General features: G+C 39.4%; 1 protein-coding gene across 23 annotated transcripts in view; it reads right to left on the reverse strand.

Moving 5' to 3' along the window:
- The window catches only part of DLG2 (discs large MAGUK scaffold protein 2), a 1,063,600-nt gene that overhangs the window by 40,811 nt on the left and 1,003,703 nt on the right, over positions 1–19,086 (reverse strand). For all 23 annotated transcript variants that reach the window (XM_076328370.1, XM_076328369.1, XM_076328371.1 and 20 more), the window contains one exon: positions 7,854–7,929. In XM_076328370.1, coding sequence (XP_076184485.1) covers positions 7,854–7,929 — 76 coding nt within the window. The remainder of the gene's footprint in view (positions 1–7,853; positions 7,930–19,086) is intronic.

Here is a 19,086-nt window from a genome sequence, read left to right on the forward strand (position 1 = left end):
GCTCCCCAGTCTTGCACTGCACCCAGGTTATTGTTCCTCCAGCTGCTATCCTGGGCAACAGAGCTGACTGCAGATCACTCTGCCCTCTTTGACCCAACGCCTTTAAAAATAGCGGTAAGTATAGAAATAGAACAACATCATTGCAGCTGCATTGTTCACTGCCTGCTCCTTAAAAACTACAGTAGTGGCAGGCTAGAAAAGATATAAAAGGGCTGGATTACGCAGGTAAGTACACACAGGCGGATTGCTCCCAGGCATATTGCTCCCAGGCATATGTACCTCCAGTTCCCAAAGATTACAGCTACACAATTCATCATTTTTCTAAGCAACGGTCAGAATACCAGTTGGAGGCCAATTTATAGCTGAGCTGAGCACTTACTCCAGTAAGAGTGCTCAGATATCTTTGAAAAATACCCCACAGGCAGCTGTTTCCATTAAATAGCAACACGAAATTAGAAAGACTGGGAGCACAGAGAAAAGTCAGGCTAGATCGGTAAGGAGGGATAAATCTGGCTGAGACCAAGAATAAAGAATATTTAATTGTGTTTCAGTGCCTACGCCACCTTCACTAACCCTCCTCCATATCATCCTTGCGAGTAGGTGCATGCTGCTTAATTTATGTTCAACCTCTCTTCTTAGTAAATCACTCCACCTGTGATCCCACACATTCTGGTGTTTGACACTTCCATTATCTTTTACTCGGCATCTGTTGTTATTTTCCGATCACCAAATTTAGAGGGGGGAAAAAAGGCAGAGGCCCCTCCTTTTCTCTTTTCATACATGTACACATGGAGAAACGCCCACCAACGTGGACAGAAATGCTATTCCCAGTCCAATATCTCTCTTAACTACCATTTTGCTACTGACTGGAGGGAATTCAGAAAACAAACATGATTAAGCAATTAAGTGGATTATTTTATAAGGAAAACTGAGGGGTCAATGAGAGCAATTTTTGGGACACGTCAGAAGATCTACTCTTTCTCTGTCAGTGCAATGTAACCCACGGTGAGCGTGTGTTACCAGGCTCTCCAAATCAGCAGCTAGCTCCACAATGAAGACGCAGGTTTTCAAACATGCTCAGATTGCGGATTTTCTTCTGCTTCTATTATTGCCCCAGTACCAATGACTTTAGGAAATCCATTCATTATGTCAAACATTTTTAGAAGAGGAGTACAAAGAAAAGTTGGTAAAAATACACTGAATATGTGGAAAGCTTTCTGATTATGGACTAGAGAACAGTTTCTCACTAAAAGTGGTGAAATGTTATACTTAGAAAACTTAAGCCTAGTTAAACACTGATACATATTAGAAACAATCTTCGATTGGCAGAGAGAGAGGACAGATAGTCTAATACATCTTTATACTTTCTAATTGCTGAGAAGCAGGGATTCAGTTGGGATTATCACCTTTTTCTCTGCATTGATGCACCCAGATCTGCCGTGGTGAACCTCTAGCACAGATGCTGCACCTGAGACCAGGGCAGGTGTGACTGCAGGTTCTTCTTGGTGAGAACGAAGACAAATAATCCAGTCTCCATATACATTGATAGAAGGAGAAATAACAACAGGCTTAAACTGCAGCTGTTTAGCCATTTCTAATGATGAGGAGAGTGAAGGCCTGGAGCGGACTGTTTGGGAAGAATATGAAATTTCTGTCGTGGCAAGTCTTTACGTAGAGATTAGACAAATCTGTGAGACAGGAGGAAGAAGGTACAGAAGACACCCTCAGGGCAGGAGGTGGACTCGGTGACCACCTGATGTTCCTTACAGACCAGTTTTTCTCTGATTTGATGACTAGGGCTGAAAATACCATGATTTTCCAGAGCATAAATTGTTTGGAAATAGGTGGGTTGTTTGGGGTTTTTTTTCCAAATACTTAATAAGCTGTCAAAATGTGTCCTACGTATCAAGTCCTGACAGTGTCTGGATTTTGACATTTGGAGGAGAGGTGCTTTGAGTATGCAGAGGGTTTTATTTACACCACAATATTGAGTTTGCTATCTCAGTCAATTTTAGCTTTTTTCTTTCATGCCTCAGTGCAGTGTTGCTGAAATGACAATAAAGCAAGAGGGTGACCTTACATTGCAGGCAGGGCCGTGGGATCCGTAAACAGAATCTGCTCATAAGAAATATTATTAAATGCTATCAAGCTTCTGACTGTCATAATAAATACATTCAGAGGCATTTGAAGGGGCAGGTTGAGTGCGATGTAGGTGATCTGACTGGAATATGAAAAGAACTGTGGATGACGAGCTAACTGAATACGAAAAAAGACTAATGGATAGTGATGGAGCAATATGGTGTGGGTCACAGCCCAGGACCTGCACTGCTGATGTGCAGCAGAGCCGCCGGGAGAGATTTTGGAGGGATGGGGCAGTCCCCTTTCTCGGCAGGTGCCTCGTCGCCATTCGGCACCCCGCTGAGCAGCCTCTCTAGTCCACTAATCATGCACTGAAGTCCCCCCCATGCACCCTGACACACGCATTAAAAATTGAGAGATTGTGAGAGGCATGACATTTATTCCACTGGGAACTGAAATCAGGTATTTGTCCATAAGACAATGTTCTGGAGTCACTGGCCAAATAAGGTGTGAAATGAAAAGGCATATGGTATAAAAAACCAGTTCTCTGTATAACTGTGCTGGTTTTGGCTGGGGTAGAGTTAATTTTCTTCATAGTAGCTGGTATGGGGCTGTGTTTTAGATTTGTGCTAAAAACAGTGTTGTTGATAACACAGGGATGTTTTCGTTATTGCTGAGCAGTGCTTACACACAGTCAAGGACTTTGCTGCTCCTCACCCCACCCCACCAGCGAGGAGGCTGGGGGTGCACAAGAAGTTGGGAGGGGACACAGCCGGGACAGCTGACCCCAACTGACCCAAGGGATATCCCACACCATATGACGTCATGCTCAGCATATAGAGCTGGGGGAAGAAGAAGGAAGGGGGGGGACGTTCGGAGCGATGGCGTTTGTCTTCCCAAGTAACCGTTCCATGTGATGGAGCCCTGCTTTCCTGGAGATGACTGAACACCTGCCTGCCGATGGGAAGCAGTGAATGAATTCCTTGTTTTGCTTTGCTTGCTGCGCAGCTTTTGCTTTACCTGTTAAACTGTCTTGATCTCAACCCACAAGTTTTCTCACTTTTATTCTTCCGATTCTCTCCCCCATCCCACCGGAGGGGAGTGAGCGAGCGGCTGTGTGGGGCTTAGTTGCCGGCTGGGGTTAAACCACAACAATAACATTAAGTTTTACCTAAACATTATGCTTCAATATAGTGCAACATTTCTCTGGGAACAGGCAACATCCATGAATATTAGAAAAAAGGTGAGATGTTGATAAAGGTCTCTCCAAGAGGTACAGTTTCCACTATAAAAATATTTTCAAAAGACAGTCAAGAAAAAGTATATGATCTGACAGGGAGAAAAGCAACAGGGATGCTATTTTTGTCTCCTGAAAGACTGGTTGTAATTACGACAGCTGAGAAAAAAGCAGATTCCTGGCTCATCTCTTTCCCCTCTGTAATATTTCCATCATTGTTTGACATTCTTTTTGATTCACTAAAAATCTGAAAAGCCCTCAACCACTGTGGGTTTTAGGATTAGAAAAGGAAAGGTTACTCTTGTTCAGCCTGAAGCCTATGGTAGGGGGAATTACCAAGAGTTCAGTATGCTGCTTTAGCAGATACATAACGCTGCTCACAGCTACTAACACGTTCTGCTCCTTTTGGCACAAAGGTGAGCACCAGAAAATACTTGGGGTATGATCTGGAGTTCAACATAGCATAAAACATACTTTTTAATTAAGTTTGTGCTCACATAGCTCCTGTAGCTTCCTCCAGCATAAATATCAGACATAAACCTTTGGGCTGCTCTGTTTTCCATTGATTATCCATAGACCAGTGGGCCCCATAGGCTGAGATAGCAAATGCTTAGGAAATTGTAACTGTGTTATCTTATCTTCATTTATCTTTTTTATGTTTGAAACTTTAAGGTAGGCGGTGTCCTGGAAACCCTGCCCTTTGCTGCAGTAGCATAGAGCAGCCGTAGGGAACCAGGGGGGTGGACTGGTTGGTTTGATACTCCAGCCACCTTCAGTAAAAATTAGAAAAGCTGGTGAAGATCATTACTACAATTATATGAGTGAAGCTAGAGACTGGACTTGGTCAACACAAGTGAAGCACAATCTTTGCTTGGTGAAATGAAGCTGTTTATACTAGTATTTGTATTCTTTTCCTTATTACACAGGTGTTAGCATCTCTAACTGGTTTGATATCTTTAAAAATGTTAATAGGACCTAGGATTCTGATGATGTCTCCGAACCTGAGCAAATAAGTTTCTTTCGGTCAAAATAAACAGAAAATGAAAGAAAAGTAGCCCTATTGGGTTAAACCAGAGATCCAGTTAGCCCAGTAGCTTTTTCTGAAGTTGTCCAATAACAGATGTTTAAAAGAAAATGTAGAAGAAACATGATCCTTCCCCTTTTATAACCTCCCTGCTTCTTGAAATCAACAATTAGTATGACCTGAACTACATGACAAAAGTGTTAAAAGTTGTTATTGGATCCATTGCTTGCTAACTTATCTAATTCCTTTTTAACTTATATATTTTTTTATACAACGTCCTGTAACAGTGAGCATCAGAATTTAATTATGCATTGCACGGAAAGGTACTATCCGTTGCCTGATTTAAACTTGAGACCAGAAGATTTCACTGGAGCTCCCTAATTGTGATTCACATTCCCTGTTTTTGCATCCCTCCTGATTTTGTAGACTTTAATTTCACAAGCCATGGATTGGAGGAGTCCAATGAAACAAGTTAAAAGCGATATAAATATTCTAAATCACATTTTTAAAAAATGCTGGACTCATTTTCTAGATGAGGTAATGCACCCAAGTTTGGCTTGAAAAAGAGGAACTTTTGGGCCTTTGAAAAGATTATCCTTTAGCTATCCCTGCTAACAGGCTTGTCAACTGTATTGCTGAGTGTTCTTAAACACCTTTTAGTGAGACACAAGAAGCTCATCGGCTACAAATGTCACACCATCTGTAATACTTTCTTTGCATCTTGTCTCTGGGTTTGGGATTAAAAATGAGGCATAAATAGCTGAAAATGCATGACTTTCAAAACTTGTAGAATAGCTAGACAGTTCATATTTTAATATCACAGAGAAAAGTTATCTCAAAGAAGTTTTGGCACTATCTTGTAAAACATTTAAAACACTGTAGCTTAGTAGGTCTTAAACATTGCTTCTACAGGGGAGGAAAGGAATCGGGGCCAGCAAGATGCTTCAAGTAAAATCACAACAGGATATACATTTTACCTGTGCAAAAAACCCCAAGCGTTCTCTGTATTCAGTTAGATTTTGTTACAAAATGCTTCCATGCACATCTCCTGGCCAAATTTAGAAGTATCACATGAAATGTTATTCTCCCAATTTCATCTTTAGAGTAAATGAAGATAGTACCACTTGCCCACATGGTCATGAATGTATGAGCACAAAGGTGCAACAGACACACATAAGCCTGATTTTTATCTTGAATTTTAGCTTGATTTCCAAACAGAAGCGTTCTCCTGGGCTTAATGCAGCCCTGTTTATCTGGACTGAATTTCCTCCAGACAAAAAAGTAAAGCATGCACTGTTAGACAGCTTACACCACTTCTTTTTGAACACTGAAAGACTAAATGGTTTAACAAGTGGTTAAACATTGGAACCGGCTGCCCAGGGAAGTGGTGGAGTCCCCATCCCTGGAGGTATTTAAAAGACGTGTAGATGAGGCCCTTAGGGTCATGGTTTAGTGGGCATGGTGGTGTTGGGTTGACGGTTGGACTCGATGATCTTAGAGGTCTTTTCCAACCTTAATGATTCTATGATTCTGTGATTCTATGATTCTATGAAATGGAAATGCTGATCCATAAAATGCACATACATATTCATGTACTCAAACACCTCATTTTACATGTTGATGCATAATTTAACAGTGAACACTTTTCCCCTTTATGCTCTTTCAAACACAAGCCCTGAAATTGTGGGATTTTTTTTTTTTTAATAGACAAAAGCAAATTTTAGCAAATACTAACAATAGAAAGTGTGCTCCCAAAAGGGTACAACGGTCTTGGTCTGCAATTATGCAATTTCTTAAACACTGAAACAAAGATTGATGTGAGTGGCTGGAAGATTAATGTTACACTGATGACAAAAATGGAAAAACAATTCGGGGAATCAAGAGGTAATTAAATTCTTGACAGACTCACTTGAATAAAGACCATTAGTTATATGAATGAATTATTCCCCTGAGGCTTTGATTATATACAGGAAATAGACATTTAACAAGTGATTTCGTTGGCGATATAAAGCTTATTATCTCCCAAAATAAATGACAACATTAATTTACAGGGTTGCAGAGAGTGGTCATTTCAAACTAAAAAATGGAGTTCTGACTCCTGAAGAAATGCAATGAGATGAATAAGGCCTTTCACAATGCAGTTTGTTATATATTTTATACCAAGTTATCTGCATGTGCAAATAATGTGCAGAGGCTGAACTCTGATTCCACGTACCTTATAAATCTGGAAAACTGGTTTCAGTCAGTGCAATTATTCTGCATTTGCATTGAACTCAGGAACTGTTCTGTAGAGCAGTAACAGGGAAGTATTTGCAAGTCTGAAATATTATCTTGCTGACATGTAGAGGCTTGGGACACACTGCACTAGGAACTACATGTTCATGGCAAGAAGAACTTCTTACCCTGCTAATCTGTTACAGTCCAAGTGAAAGGACAGAATAAACGGGGATAAAAAGTATTATTATTCCCATTACAGAGGGAAATGAAGCAAGAAGAGATTAAGAATGAGAATTTCAAACTAGGCAGAGGACCACAGGAACAGCAGGTCTGGAAGGGACCTGCTGAACCCCTTGGTTTTGTCCCTTGCTAGCACCTACCTACCTACGACTGTGTCCTCTCATCACCCTGTGTTTCCTGCAGCCAAACAGGACTTTTTACTGATGGTTTCTGAAGCTCTGTCTCTTGGTTTGCTCACAGAAGCCCTCAGTTGTAAATCCCATGTATGCCAAATAGACTGTTTTCAAAAATAAATCCCTGCAAATGTAATGTCAAGTATTTACTACTGCTACAAATGCAAGCTACACTTCAGCAGAAAAATATACCTCAACAGCCAGGACTGTGGGCATTTCTCATGCTATAACTCTTGCCAGCCAGACGGCAACGTACAGGACAGTAGACATCAGGCTAGTGAAAACTGTTGACTGTTGGGCACAGTAAAGCGATGCTGCAGAGCGGTAACAGCAGGAAGGCTGTTCTGTCCAGATAGCGCTGGTGGAAGGGAGCTTGCATGTGTTGTGTTGGCTGGCCCGTAGTGCCTGCTGTGAAACACACCTGTGTTCAATGTCTGTCACAACTGTCAAAGCAGAACATCCGAAACCTACATTTTGCATCTGTGACTCTAACTTTCAACTTTTTGTTTGAGATTTAACACCTTTTGAAGGCAGGGTATTTACCTTTCTTGCCCTATTTCATTAAACAGTTATCCATCCGCATTGGTTTTTAACGTCTTTTCTTCTCTAGCCATCATTTAACTACAATCGCAGCTATCAAAGAGTACTCTTCATTTTCTTAGTATCTTCCAATTAGGATGCACTGTCAGTCAGTATTATTATAAAAAGAATATTTAATTATTTAGAAGATTATATCATGCTATACTCCTGTCTATATTTCACTATACTTCAGGTCTTGGTTGCAACAATCTAAATGTTCCTTATGTTGCTAAAGTTTTCTCTACTCTGAAACATATAAAACAATTACAAAATGCAATTTCAAAAGGTTTCACTATTTACGTACCCCTTTTGCATCAATTACACCAGGCTTTGCATTGAATTTCACCGTCTTCAAACGTGCACGCTCCTTTCTTTCAACTCTGGGGAAAAGAAAACACAAATAAAGAAACACAAGTTGATTATAGCAGCGTTTTGTACGATATGTTCAATATCTGATCTCCCAAGACAATTGGTGGCTTATTATGCATAAAGTGAGCATTTAAAGCAAATGTTATAAATTGGAAAGAGAGAGACATCAGCTCACTTCCTCAGCCAAGCAGCAGTTTTCTGGCAAACACAGGACTGGATTCAAGGAGCCTTGGTGGTCCTACACCAGCAGAACAGCACTCCCTCCCAATACACATGGGAGTGTGGTAAAAGCATGTTAAGGACAGATCTACCCTCTCCAATTTAAGCTGTCCAAAAATCAGGCAACATTTAAGAGTTCTTCTGTGGTCAGAGGAATGAAACAAGGACAGAGAGAGAATAAGCTGTTCACCTCGGTGCTTTCAGATGTGCACTTTACCATGGAATAAATTTCTCTCTGTGCAGGCACCTTTTTATCTTCCTATAGAGGGAACTTTGATTCCCTAGCTTACATAAATGATGAACTTTTAGATCACCCAAATAAGGTAAAATGAATCCCACCATTTCTGAATCTATTTAAAAAAAAACCCCATGGTTTCAGAGTCATGAACTGCTTAAAAAATACCTTAAAATACTTCAAAATTAGCACAAAATGCCTTACAAAACAGCATGTGACACACAGCGGTGGTGAATGGTCTCTAAGCTCATGGCAAATGCGAAGTAAAAAGGATGAAGTTTCACCTGATGGGTTGAGAAGATGTAAGAAATTGCAGTTGTTGGAAAGGAGAGTCTTGCTCCTTTTCCCCACCACTGCCCCATTTCCCATTGCTCCCAGCAATGCCCCTCACGGCTGCCTTCTCCACAGCAGAAAACTAACCGAGTAATAAAAGTGAATAGGTTGTAATGGTTTTAAAGAGTTAATCAGCTGACAGAAATGATCCAGCAGCTTGTTTGGCTGGAGCAGACCAGAAGAGGAGAAGGGGAAGCTCCTTTTTCTTATGCTTCAGAGCAACCTTTGCCTTGAATCTCAAAGAAAAACAGAGAATTTCTTACTAACCTGAGTTTGAGGAAGGTACCTAGATTTCCAGGGGCCAATGTGTTATTGGGTAATCCTTAACAAATGTGTTAGGTATTTTAAGTTTTCTCAAATTGCCTCAAATCCATAAGCCAACATGGACCACGCACACGCAGATGGTCTGCCCATAGCTTTGCAGAGCCCTTTGCACATGAACACTGTTTAAATCTTAGGTTCTGCAATACTGACTTTACAATAGAACAGATTTTTAAGGGTCTTGCCCTCAGCTCAACTGAAGTAATTTTGAATATGCTATCACTGGAAAGTTTTTCTTGTTTTAAAAACCTTATTTACAAATGAATTTCAAATTTGTCTTCTGAAAGATGGGGGCATGCTATTTGTTACAATATTCAAGCGCAGAGAAACTTTCTCGAGGCTTTGATTACTTAAAACTACACAGTTTTGCCAAAAAGAGCATTGCTGAGGAGATGTACAAATGCTCAGGGGCAGAAGAGCTATTTTCGGCTACTCTAAAACGCTGTGAATTGGGTAGGTGGTCTTATTTAAACCATGCTCTCCACCAACATCTGCAAGCAGATAGAATGAAAAGGATTTGTTTTTCTGACTCATTTCAGTGAAGACCTCATTGCGAGTGGGTGAGTTCTGAAAACAAAGATGGGCAGGTTCACATTACCAAATAGCGTGGCCAAACAGGAGAGGACACAAACTATACATTTCAGGGGTTTTTCTTTGGGCTAGTTCTAGTCTGGCCTCATGAACTGGCCACCCATTAGCAGGTGGATGCTTTGGGTGAGCTCATCTTCAAGATCAGTTTAATACAAATGAATCTAGTACACGTTCACCAAGAAGACTGTCACACGAGATGAATCAAAGTGCTGAAAGGGAGGGCAAAAAGGACATTTGCTTTGAAAGCTCAGTCCTGATCTGAGCTGAAAAACCAGAGCACACAGCCCCTGTGAGCCCACCTCCTGGGACCCGAGAGCCCAAACTGCAGTGTGGTATGACCCAAAACTTGGCTTAGTCTGTACAGTTTTGATATTCGTATATTTAAAGTTGAAATGTTCCAATGAAAAGCCTCACAAGTTATTTGGTCCTGATATCCATAGCTTCAATAAACACAGCTTGAGAGAGGAGTTGTTATATTGTATATGCAATGCCTTCAGAGTGAGAAAATACTGAGATCTAAAAAATTCTCTTTGGGAGAGAAACACATATCAAAATCACTGGCAACAAGCTGATGTCTGACAAATTAATTCTAAAGAAAACACAGACAGTTTTACTTTTTAATGCTTAATATGCGTAGTTACCAAAATAATATAGAAGAGGAATGTGTGGCATCTCGATCCATTCATATCTTAGAATCAAGACTGGAGAAACACAAGTTACAGTCCTCAGAATAGAGGGAAAAAGAGACACACAAGGCATTTATAAAGGACATCGCACTAGATAATTCAGTGTTTCTGTTCCTAAATATTATGGATCAATATCCTGAATTTCCATTATTCAATGAATGAGCATTATTTAAAAAACATGTTAGTAAAACTTTAAATCCATTAGCATACTGAAATATATGCAGTAAATATTTTACCTGTGGAAAACTATATACCCTTAGTATATTTGGAAAGTTCACCATTACTACAAGATTTACATATGCTGTATATTTAAACTTTTAACACAGTATGCTTAAAAACTAATGCTAGAAATTAAAACAAAAAATATCTAAGGGGTGAGCTCTCCCCTAAACAAAATCAGCCCCCAATAAAACAGGTGCAGAGAGAGAATTCTAGAGAAAGGAGGAAGCTATTATTGTCCTTACTCACCTTGACTAATATGGTCATTACTGTAAAAGTGGCATTTACTACCTTTGCAAAATCATCTACAGAATCTATCATCTACTGGCCCAAGCAAAAAAATCAGATCATCTACCTATAATTGAAGCAGTAACTCTATTTGTCTAAGATTAGGAATTGCTCTAGGAAATCAAAGTTGAATCCTGCAAAGCTAGCTTATGAGAGCTCAACATTGTATTTTTATTAGACAATAAATAGCTGGGAAAAAAGTGAGGTTTATTATATCCTCCAAATTGGTCCAGATATGACCCTTTTCCTAACTTTCACAGTTTCCCACAAATGACATTAGAATACATTCCTGCAAATCTCTTGGTTTCTAAGTCTGGATAGTAAGAACACCTAGTTTCTGATAATTATTTTTTTTAAAATACAAACTCTAGTCTTTTGATAGAGTGATAATTAACACAACATGTTTCCTTCTGTCTGAGTGGGCTTATGTATTTCCTACTGAAACACAGTGAATGCTGGTTACTATAGTTACAGTTCAAATTTAGAATAAATGCCTTTCTCTGTAAGTGTGGAATATTCACATGGAAACAGCTCAAATACAGCTTTCAAATTAAATCTATGTTATTAAAAACACATGAACAGTTTTAAATCTAAACTAGCAGATGAAGTCCCTTGATAGTATCGGTAAGGAATGAAGACTTGAGGCTGTGTAATTGCCTAAATAAGATGGATGCCTTCTGAGAAAATAATTAGCTCAAATGAACACAGTATTCTACTTATTAATCTGTGTTAACATTTAAACTCATTCCAGTCCTGTCTAACTTCCTAAAACATCTACTTTTAACTTCATTTCTTATTCACTGCATAAAGAAATTTGGAAATTAACCCTGAAGAGTGGATCTTATTTATGAAATTCATCATAATTGCATTAGCAGCCGTGGAGGCATCGCTGCTTTCTACAGGCATAGCAGACAGATGAGGAGCTGCAGAAATATTCTGCATTGCTTTGAGAAGTATAGAAATAATGTCATTAAGTGCTATTAATCCTCCAGACAAACATACCAACGACGTTCGTACATGCTCAGCATGCCCGCTGAATATTACAAACATTTCATAATCTGGGGCTGTATTAAAGATAGCACAGTGTTGCCTCCCATTACAATTTTCCTGACACTTTCCACAATAAAACTGTCCGTGGTTACTTATAGTTCAGCTGAACTGTAAACTTCCAAGCTGAAATTTCATGTGTCTCAGGGTGATTACATTACTGTTGCTGCCCGAAGTGTCAATGAAATGGGTTAGCTGTCAGAGAAAGGCTAGGATAAAATGAATAGTTTTTCCTAGTTTAGAACATACTCTTAAAGCACTTCAGCTCAGGTGCTCTACTGCCTTCGTGATTGGGTCTGGGACTTGAAATGGGGCAGGGGGTTGCTCTGGTATCAGGAGTATACCTCTCTTTTTCCTGAAGGAATCAACCCAGTATCTGAATGTCTGAAAAGCTTTGGTTTTTACACGCTCTGGAGAACTCTCTTAGAATTTAGCTTGGTTCTCCGAAGTTTTAGTCTTTGTTGAGGTGGTCAGAGGGCAGGACTGCAGTGAACTAAGATGTTCCCATAATTTCTCATTCGAGCTAGCAGGACACTTTTGCCATAGACAGAGCTAAAAAGGGAACTAAAATGAGGGAGATAAAAAGTATGGAATATCAGTTCTTTTAGCACCATTGATCCAGCTCTTAGCAAATGCATTTTTAAAGGAACACTAATGCAAGCACTTTGAGCACTTTTTTTGAGTCTTCAGGTTTGTAATTGCTGTGTTTGAGGAAAAATAAACTTGACTCCCTTTTTTCCCCCAAGAAAAAGGGAGTTTAGGCACAAAGGGTTTTTTTGCAGCAGCTGACATTGTAAATCCTAAATAGCATACGAGTGTAAATTCCTTACATTGCTTTAGCTGACAGCAAACCTATCATCCCTCAGACAAAATTTTGATCAATCAGCTGAGGAAATTGCTTTCAAAGGAAGAAATGTTTCACTTCAAACTGTATCCATTTTTCATTCACTACTGCTGCACAAAGCAGGATTATGGGGGTTTGTGCAAAAACTAAAGTGAAGGGGGAGGATTCCCATCTGCCAGATTTGCAGAGGCCCACATTTGCAACCCTGACTTGCCTGATATAAACATTGCTCCCATGCCCTTTTCTAATTTTATAACTTCTTGACAGAGCTATGCCTAAGGGATAGAGGAAAGCACAGATATGATTTCCAAAACTACCTGATGGCTCAAGTCCCGTTTTTAAAAGTGCCTCGGGGTCACTGCAACTCAATGAGATTTCAAGAAATGTTCAGACACCTACATCCAGCATTCAAATGTGACTTGGGAGCTGAAATGCTCTGAGTCCCACGTGGAGACAGCATCGCCTAGCACAACTGATGGGGATTTCACCTCCAGCTTTCCACATGCTCTCCAAGTGTAGCTCCCTGCAGAAATACTGCTGTGTACAGGGAAATGTTCTAAGACCATCTGAGATCTTGGACAGTTGGAGTATATCCTGTATACTCATTTTCTCTTGAAACCTTTCTTGGTAGTAGACACCTCACGACCCTTTTTAAAATAATGGTCAGGACTCATTCTCCTCTTCCCATGCATAGCTAAAAGAGTGGAGAGGTACATTGAAAATACACCTCAGCCTTCAGTGTTTCCTCACTAGCAAGTTCAAGACCTCAGTTCTTTGGGATGCTGTTCTCTTCTGACTCCTCTTCTGAGGAACTTACTACTGTGATGCAGCACCCACGGCACTGCAATGCCTATGTCCCTTTGCATTTCTGGGCACACGTTGTTATTGAAAATGGGCCTCTGGGATTTTTCAGAATGAGACTTTCAGTTCGTCATGTGCACTGCAAACAAGAAGAAATGAAGCATAACTCAACCAGACACGAACTGTGATCCTCCATTGTTGGGGGTTAATGGACCACTGGGAATTTTGTCAGTGCCTTTCTAAAAGCACTAATCAGTCTTTACAGCAGAGATGTAAAATATCAGGTGAGACGTGCTTTAATCTTCAAAAACAGTGATCATCACAGATGTAGAATATAGATGCAAATTACAAACTAGTGTCAAGAATGAAAAAAAAATGGCTACGGTAGCCTAATTTGCACAGATTTGGCACTGAGGTGCTCTGCAGAATGAGTTATTTCCAAATACAGCATGAGAACTGTAGTAAGGAGAGTTATCAAATAGAAGAATGCAATGTAAACTGGATACTTGAAAGACCTTGCTATATTTTACATCTCTGTTAACATGTTTCTTCTTGTCTTGCTTCGCCACCTCCAGGTCATCTGCATTATATTTGTTTTGCCTGCCCATCAAGTGAAAGATAAGTGAAAATATGTATTACTATTTGTAGTCCAAATATGTGGACTCAGTCCATAGTTTTTTATTGCTTCCATCCTCTGCACTGCTTAGCCTTGTTTATGTGAGGTCTGAGCTTACCAATAGATTCCCATTCTCAAAATTATTTTTGAGCATTCCTGAAGCAGTATTTTTGCAACACAACATGTATTTTTCAGTAGGAGAGAACATGCTCTCGTTCAGCTCTCCACCTTCAGTGACTTGCTTGTAGAAAACAGCTCAGCACCTGGTCAATATTTTATGAAAAGTGTAGGCCTAATGCCATTAGGAAATGAATTCTCATAAAATTGTAGAACAATCTTACTCTGTTTAAAAGCTAAGGTTAGTTTTTCTTCAGAATAAAAGTTACCCATCATTGCAAAAGAACTGGAAGAGGTTTATTCATACATGTACACATCAATTTTATTCTGTATTTATTTTTTCCAATTAGATTAGCAAGTATAGTCAGGTAACTTATTTTAGACAAAGCTTACATGATTATGCCATGTTAAAAAGTTTTATCATCTAACGATTAAAATTTTAAGGGATGTTTAGAAAGGTAGAAAATTTATAGGAAACCATTAAAAATAAAACTCACTTGAGTCGATAAACATGCCCTTCTGCCAAGCTGAGCAGAATAACAAATTTAAGTTGGCTTTTTGCCCACAGGGACTTCTGTGCTGGGAAAACCTCTTGTTCCTTGTCTTTAAATGTTTGTGAAACATTGGTTTTTCATGTACTTTTCCCCCCATTTTGGTCTGCAAGGAGAGCATGGTTACATGTATTTGTGGGGAGAATGTTGCCTATTTGAGGACACAAATATCAGGCTGGTACCATCATACACCTTCAGCTGGTAATAACAGAGATACAAGTTGCATAACATTTTGCAGTCAGATGTACTTAAACTACCCGAAAATGGATATCTTAGAGTGATGTCCAGTCTGAGAGCAGTTTTGTGGCTGCACATCTTAAAGACAACAGAAAGATTAGTGTAAATATTTTAGTGTTTTAGGACCAAATCTTCGTTGGCTACAGTGGGAGCAGCAGTAAAAGTGGTGCGAATTTACACTTGGCCATTCTGGGGCAATCTGTGTGAAATCGCAGACTAAATTACTTTCGGACCTACAGACCCAAGTCAAGCAGATATACACACGTCATAGCAAATACTGAAGCTTGACATTCATGAAGTGGGAGGTTGCTGTGGTGTGGGGCTTGCAATGTAGGAGCTTTTCTGTGTACAGAGACTCAGCAAAGAAAAAGTGAAAAGAACTGGAGTTGTAAAATCAATGCTACAGCAAATGAAAATCTCTTTACTACTGAATTAGAGCATCTGTCTAGGAATTTGATACACCTTAACTTACGCACATTGGTTTCACGCTTTTTGTAGATTCGTTTTAACTAATGTGAATGTTTCCATGGGAAGGGAACCTTAGACACAGGCTGCTCAGCTTGCTATTGCCCTTTACGGGAAGCTGAATTTGTTTTGTTTATCCGGACAATAGGAAGGACAATGAGGCAAATAAAAATTCTTGTGATCAAAAGCCAAGCATATGTACAAATTCTAATCTAAATCTATACATCTAGACATCTAAATGTAACAAAGACCTAGTGTAAATCTAATTCTGTTGGTCATTCTAGTATAAAATAGTAATTTTTGATGATAGGGGAGCAATTCACATGCGTAAACATAGTGCACAGATAATACCACAGGCTGCCTGAGACATTGGCACAGGACTGGTAATGTCCCCTCACCTTGAAGACCCTGCCCAGCATAATAACTGTGCCCTGCTCTCACTTTAGACATAGCTTGGATAATTCTTTTTGGTGGGTGTGCAACCAAGAGAAATTTGGCCTGCAATATTCATTCATTAATATTATATAATAACAACTATTTGGTAACTGTTAAACCACAGCTGAAGTGGTTTGCAGCCTCTTATGCCAAAGTCCTACTGTTCCCAACATCAATATGATACAATATCACAACACCTTTATAGCATCATATTTCGTTTCTACCCAACTGGCTACTCAGTCCCACGGTCGAGAAAACAGCTGTAATCAGACAATAAATAGATACTGGCAAATGGACAAAATGTTGTTTTCAGATGTAGAAAGGGTTGCAATGATATATGTTAGCACTGCAGGATACTGAGCATTTAGTTTTCGTTAATCCCCACTGAGGTCACTGGCTCACTGGTTCATGAGATTTGGTCCTTGCACAGATCAGTGGAGAAACGCAGGGCCACCCTCATTTCTTTGTGCTGCCTCTCTCAGTAATCCTCCTCTAGCTGCAGTGCTACCCTCCAAAACTCCCTGTTAAAGCCTGACTTTACAATTTAACAATCAACAAGGCAACAAGTCCACACATTGGCAGCAGCACCGAAATCTAATGACAAATAGCTTTCAAACTCTACTGAATCACTACAAGGTAAAGTCTGGTAATGTATCCAACATCCTGGAGAGAATAATGAGTGGCAGCTCCCCTATAACTATAAATTATGATTTCTTCTGGTATATCACATATATCGTAGAGGAGAAAAAGAGTATGAAGTCTTGATTTATCATTCAAAATTTCTCTTATCAGCTCATGCTAAAATGTCACTGTGTGAAGGGCTCTCCTGTAAAAAGATGTAAAAAAAATGCAAAACCAAGTACTTGGAAAGCAATTACCGTTACACAGCACCTTAAAGGAGTAATATAATGTACTTGTTATGGCTTTGTGTGTATATATACATATATTTGTATACATATATATACACACACCAAAATAAAATTGAAGTGGTCGCTGGCTTTCAGAGCTATTCCATAATGATTTCACTTATGAAAAATGCAGGAAACGTATATTAGCTGTTGCTGGACAGGAGATAAAGCAGTAAAGCAGATAGCTAAGAGACTCACCCTGGCACTAATAATCTCTGGATCTGTATAGCCTCTCCCTGACCCAAGGTGCAAAAATATATATAGAAATAGTCCCATATAAACTATAAGAGATATAGCATCCTGGATGAAGATTTCCATGCTGTAGCTGCCTACATTTGGTCAAATGTATCCCAGGACTACTCTGTTTTAGATCAAGCCTCTCATAGTCAATAATCCACACCTGCAGAGGAAATTCAACTCTGAATTAGTACATTCGGGCAAGTATGATGAACTTTATTCTCTGTAGCTCAGCCCTGTATGCACTGATTGCTCATCCTCCCCTTGGGTGGTGTAAATGACCATAGAAGATGCTGGCAAGAGCACATCAGTCTCACTGGCTCTGAGGGATCATACAGAACCCACAGAAAGGAAATAATACTCACTTTTTAGTGCATTGGAAAAAATAACCTTGTACAACTGAAACCTTTTATGAAATAATAGCGACCTCCCCCACCCCAGCTCAGGTGTATTGCATCATTACATTAATGCAGACAGAAAATCAGATGCCATTGATTTTTCCAGACCTCTCAGATTCACTAGTGAAAAATCAGGATGACAAGTGGAGAGCACGGTAACCACACCTGCATCTTTTCAAATTCAAGACTCTTATTTTTAGACTCTAACCAACCTATTTTTATCTTGCCTCTTTTTTCTTTTTTTTTTTTCTTTTTTTTCTGTTTTCTCCCAATGTTTCCTAAGCCACATCTTCTACTAGGCAGTATCATATGTCTGACCTTGACTAGAGAGCCTCTATCTTTTGTCCTTGAAAACATCACTGTGCAGGTAACCCAATAAGCTTTAGGCACTTACATCCTCTCCACCTTACAGAAGATACAACTCCACATCTTAATCAGGTGCTTTGCTTTGCCCTTTTGTCCCCCGTAGTTGTTTGTATGTATGACAGCTTTTTGTAGCTTTTCATAGTACGCACCACACTGCGAGTGAGCTTTGTGCACATACTTCCCTCAGACAGAACTGAATAGACTTTCCTCTTTTCCCATGCGTGATCCAATCACGTCACTACAACAGTATTTACTGTAGCAATTAATAGTAGGCAAGTATTCCTTTTTCAATATCTAGAGACTAAATCTGTTTAATGAGCACATTTTTCCCATCTTAAAAATTATAATGTAGTTTTTCTTTCTATCTATTATACAGCTCCAAAATTGCTTTTCTCTGAAAATCCTGGTGTGGTTGCTATTCAAACATGGTCATGATTAGAGAAAATAAGGTCCCTGCAGGGCTCGTGTCAACAAGGTATTTGATGGCCTTTCAGTTTACTTTTACGTGATTTAGAACAAGGAGTACCATGAGCTCTATTAGCACCTGGGCCAACTCTCTTGAAACAGCAGCAGGTGCTCTATAGAGCATCAAACGTCCCATTTCCCCACTATAAAAAATGGGCATGATCATTTTTATATTAATGCTAAAGCTGAAATAGCTAGGAATAGAAAGTTTATATGCAGTATGGGAGCATTGCTGCAAGAGAGAAATGTAATGTGGTTTGACAGATTTAATTTTCCTCCCACCCTTTCAGTTCTTGACCTTTCTATAGCAACTATCAACAGAGGCAGAAAATAGTACTGATTTGTGTGGTAGTTCTGATACTATCAGAGACTTGTGGCCAATTTTACAAAAGTACCTAGACAGAGTAAACAATACAAACAATGAGAGAGATTCAGATGTCTGTTCTCTCTCTGTCAGTCAGCATGGATCCATCACAGCTGAACAAAGACTCAGATTTGCTTGGAGAGTGGATGAAAGTTCCTTCATTTACATTATATGAAAAATTTACTGTGATATTGATGATCCATCAGTTTCCAGGCAGGCAGAGATTAAATTAACAGATTTTGAAGCCAAAGAGAACCATTATATAATTTAGTGTAATTTTTTACATCACACAGGCTGAAAAGTTTAATTCTATTACTCTCTCAAAAGAAAGACATACAGTCTTGATTTGAAAATGTCAAGACATTCATTACATCCCTCAGCAGTTTGATGCAATGGCTAATCACCCTGACATTAAAACATGTGCT

Source organism: Aptenodytes patagonicus, chromosome 1, assembly GCF_965638725.1.
Source record: "Aptenodytes patagonicus chromosome 1, bAptPat1.pri.cur, whole genome shotgun sequence".
Lineage (NCBI taxonomy): Eukaryota > Metazoa > Chordata > Aves > Sphenisciformes > Spheniscidae > Aptenodytes > Aptenodytes patagonicus.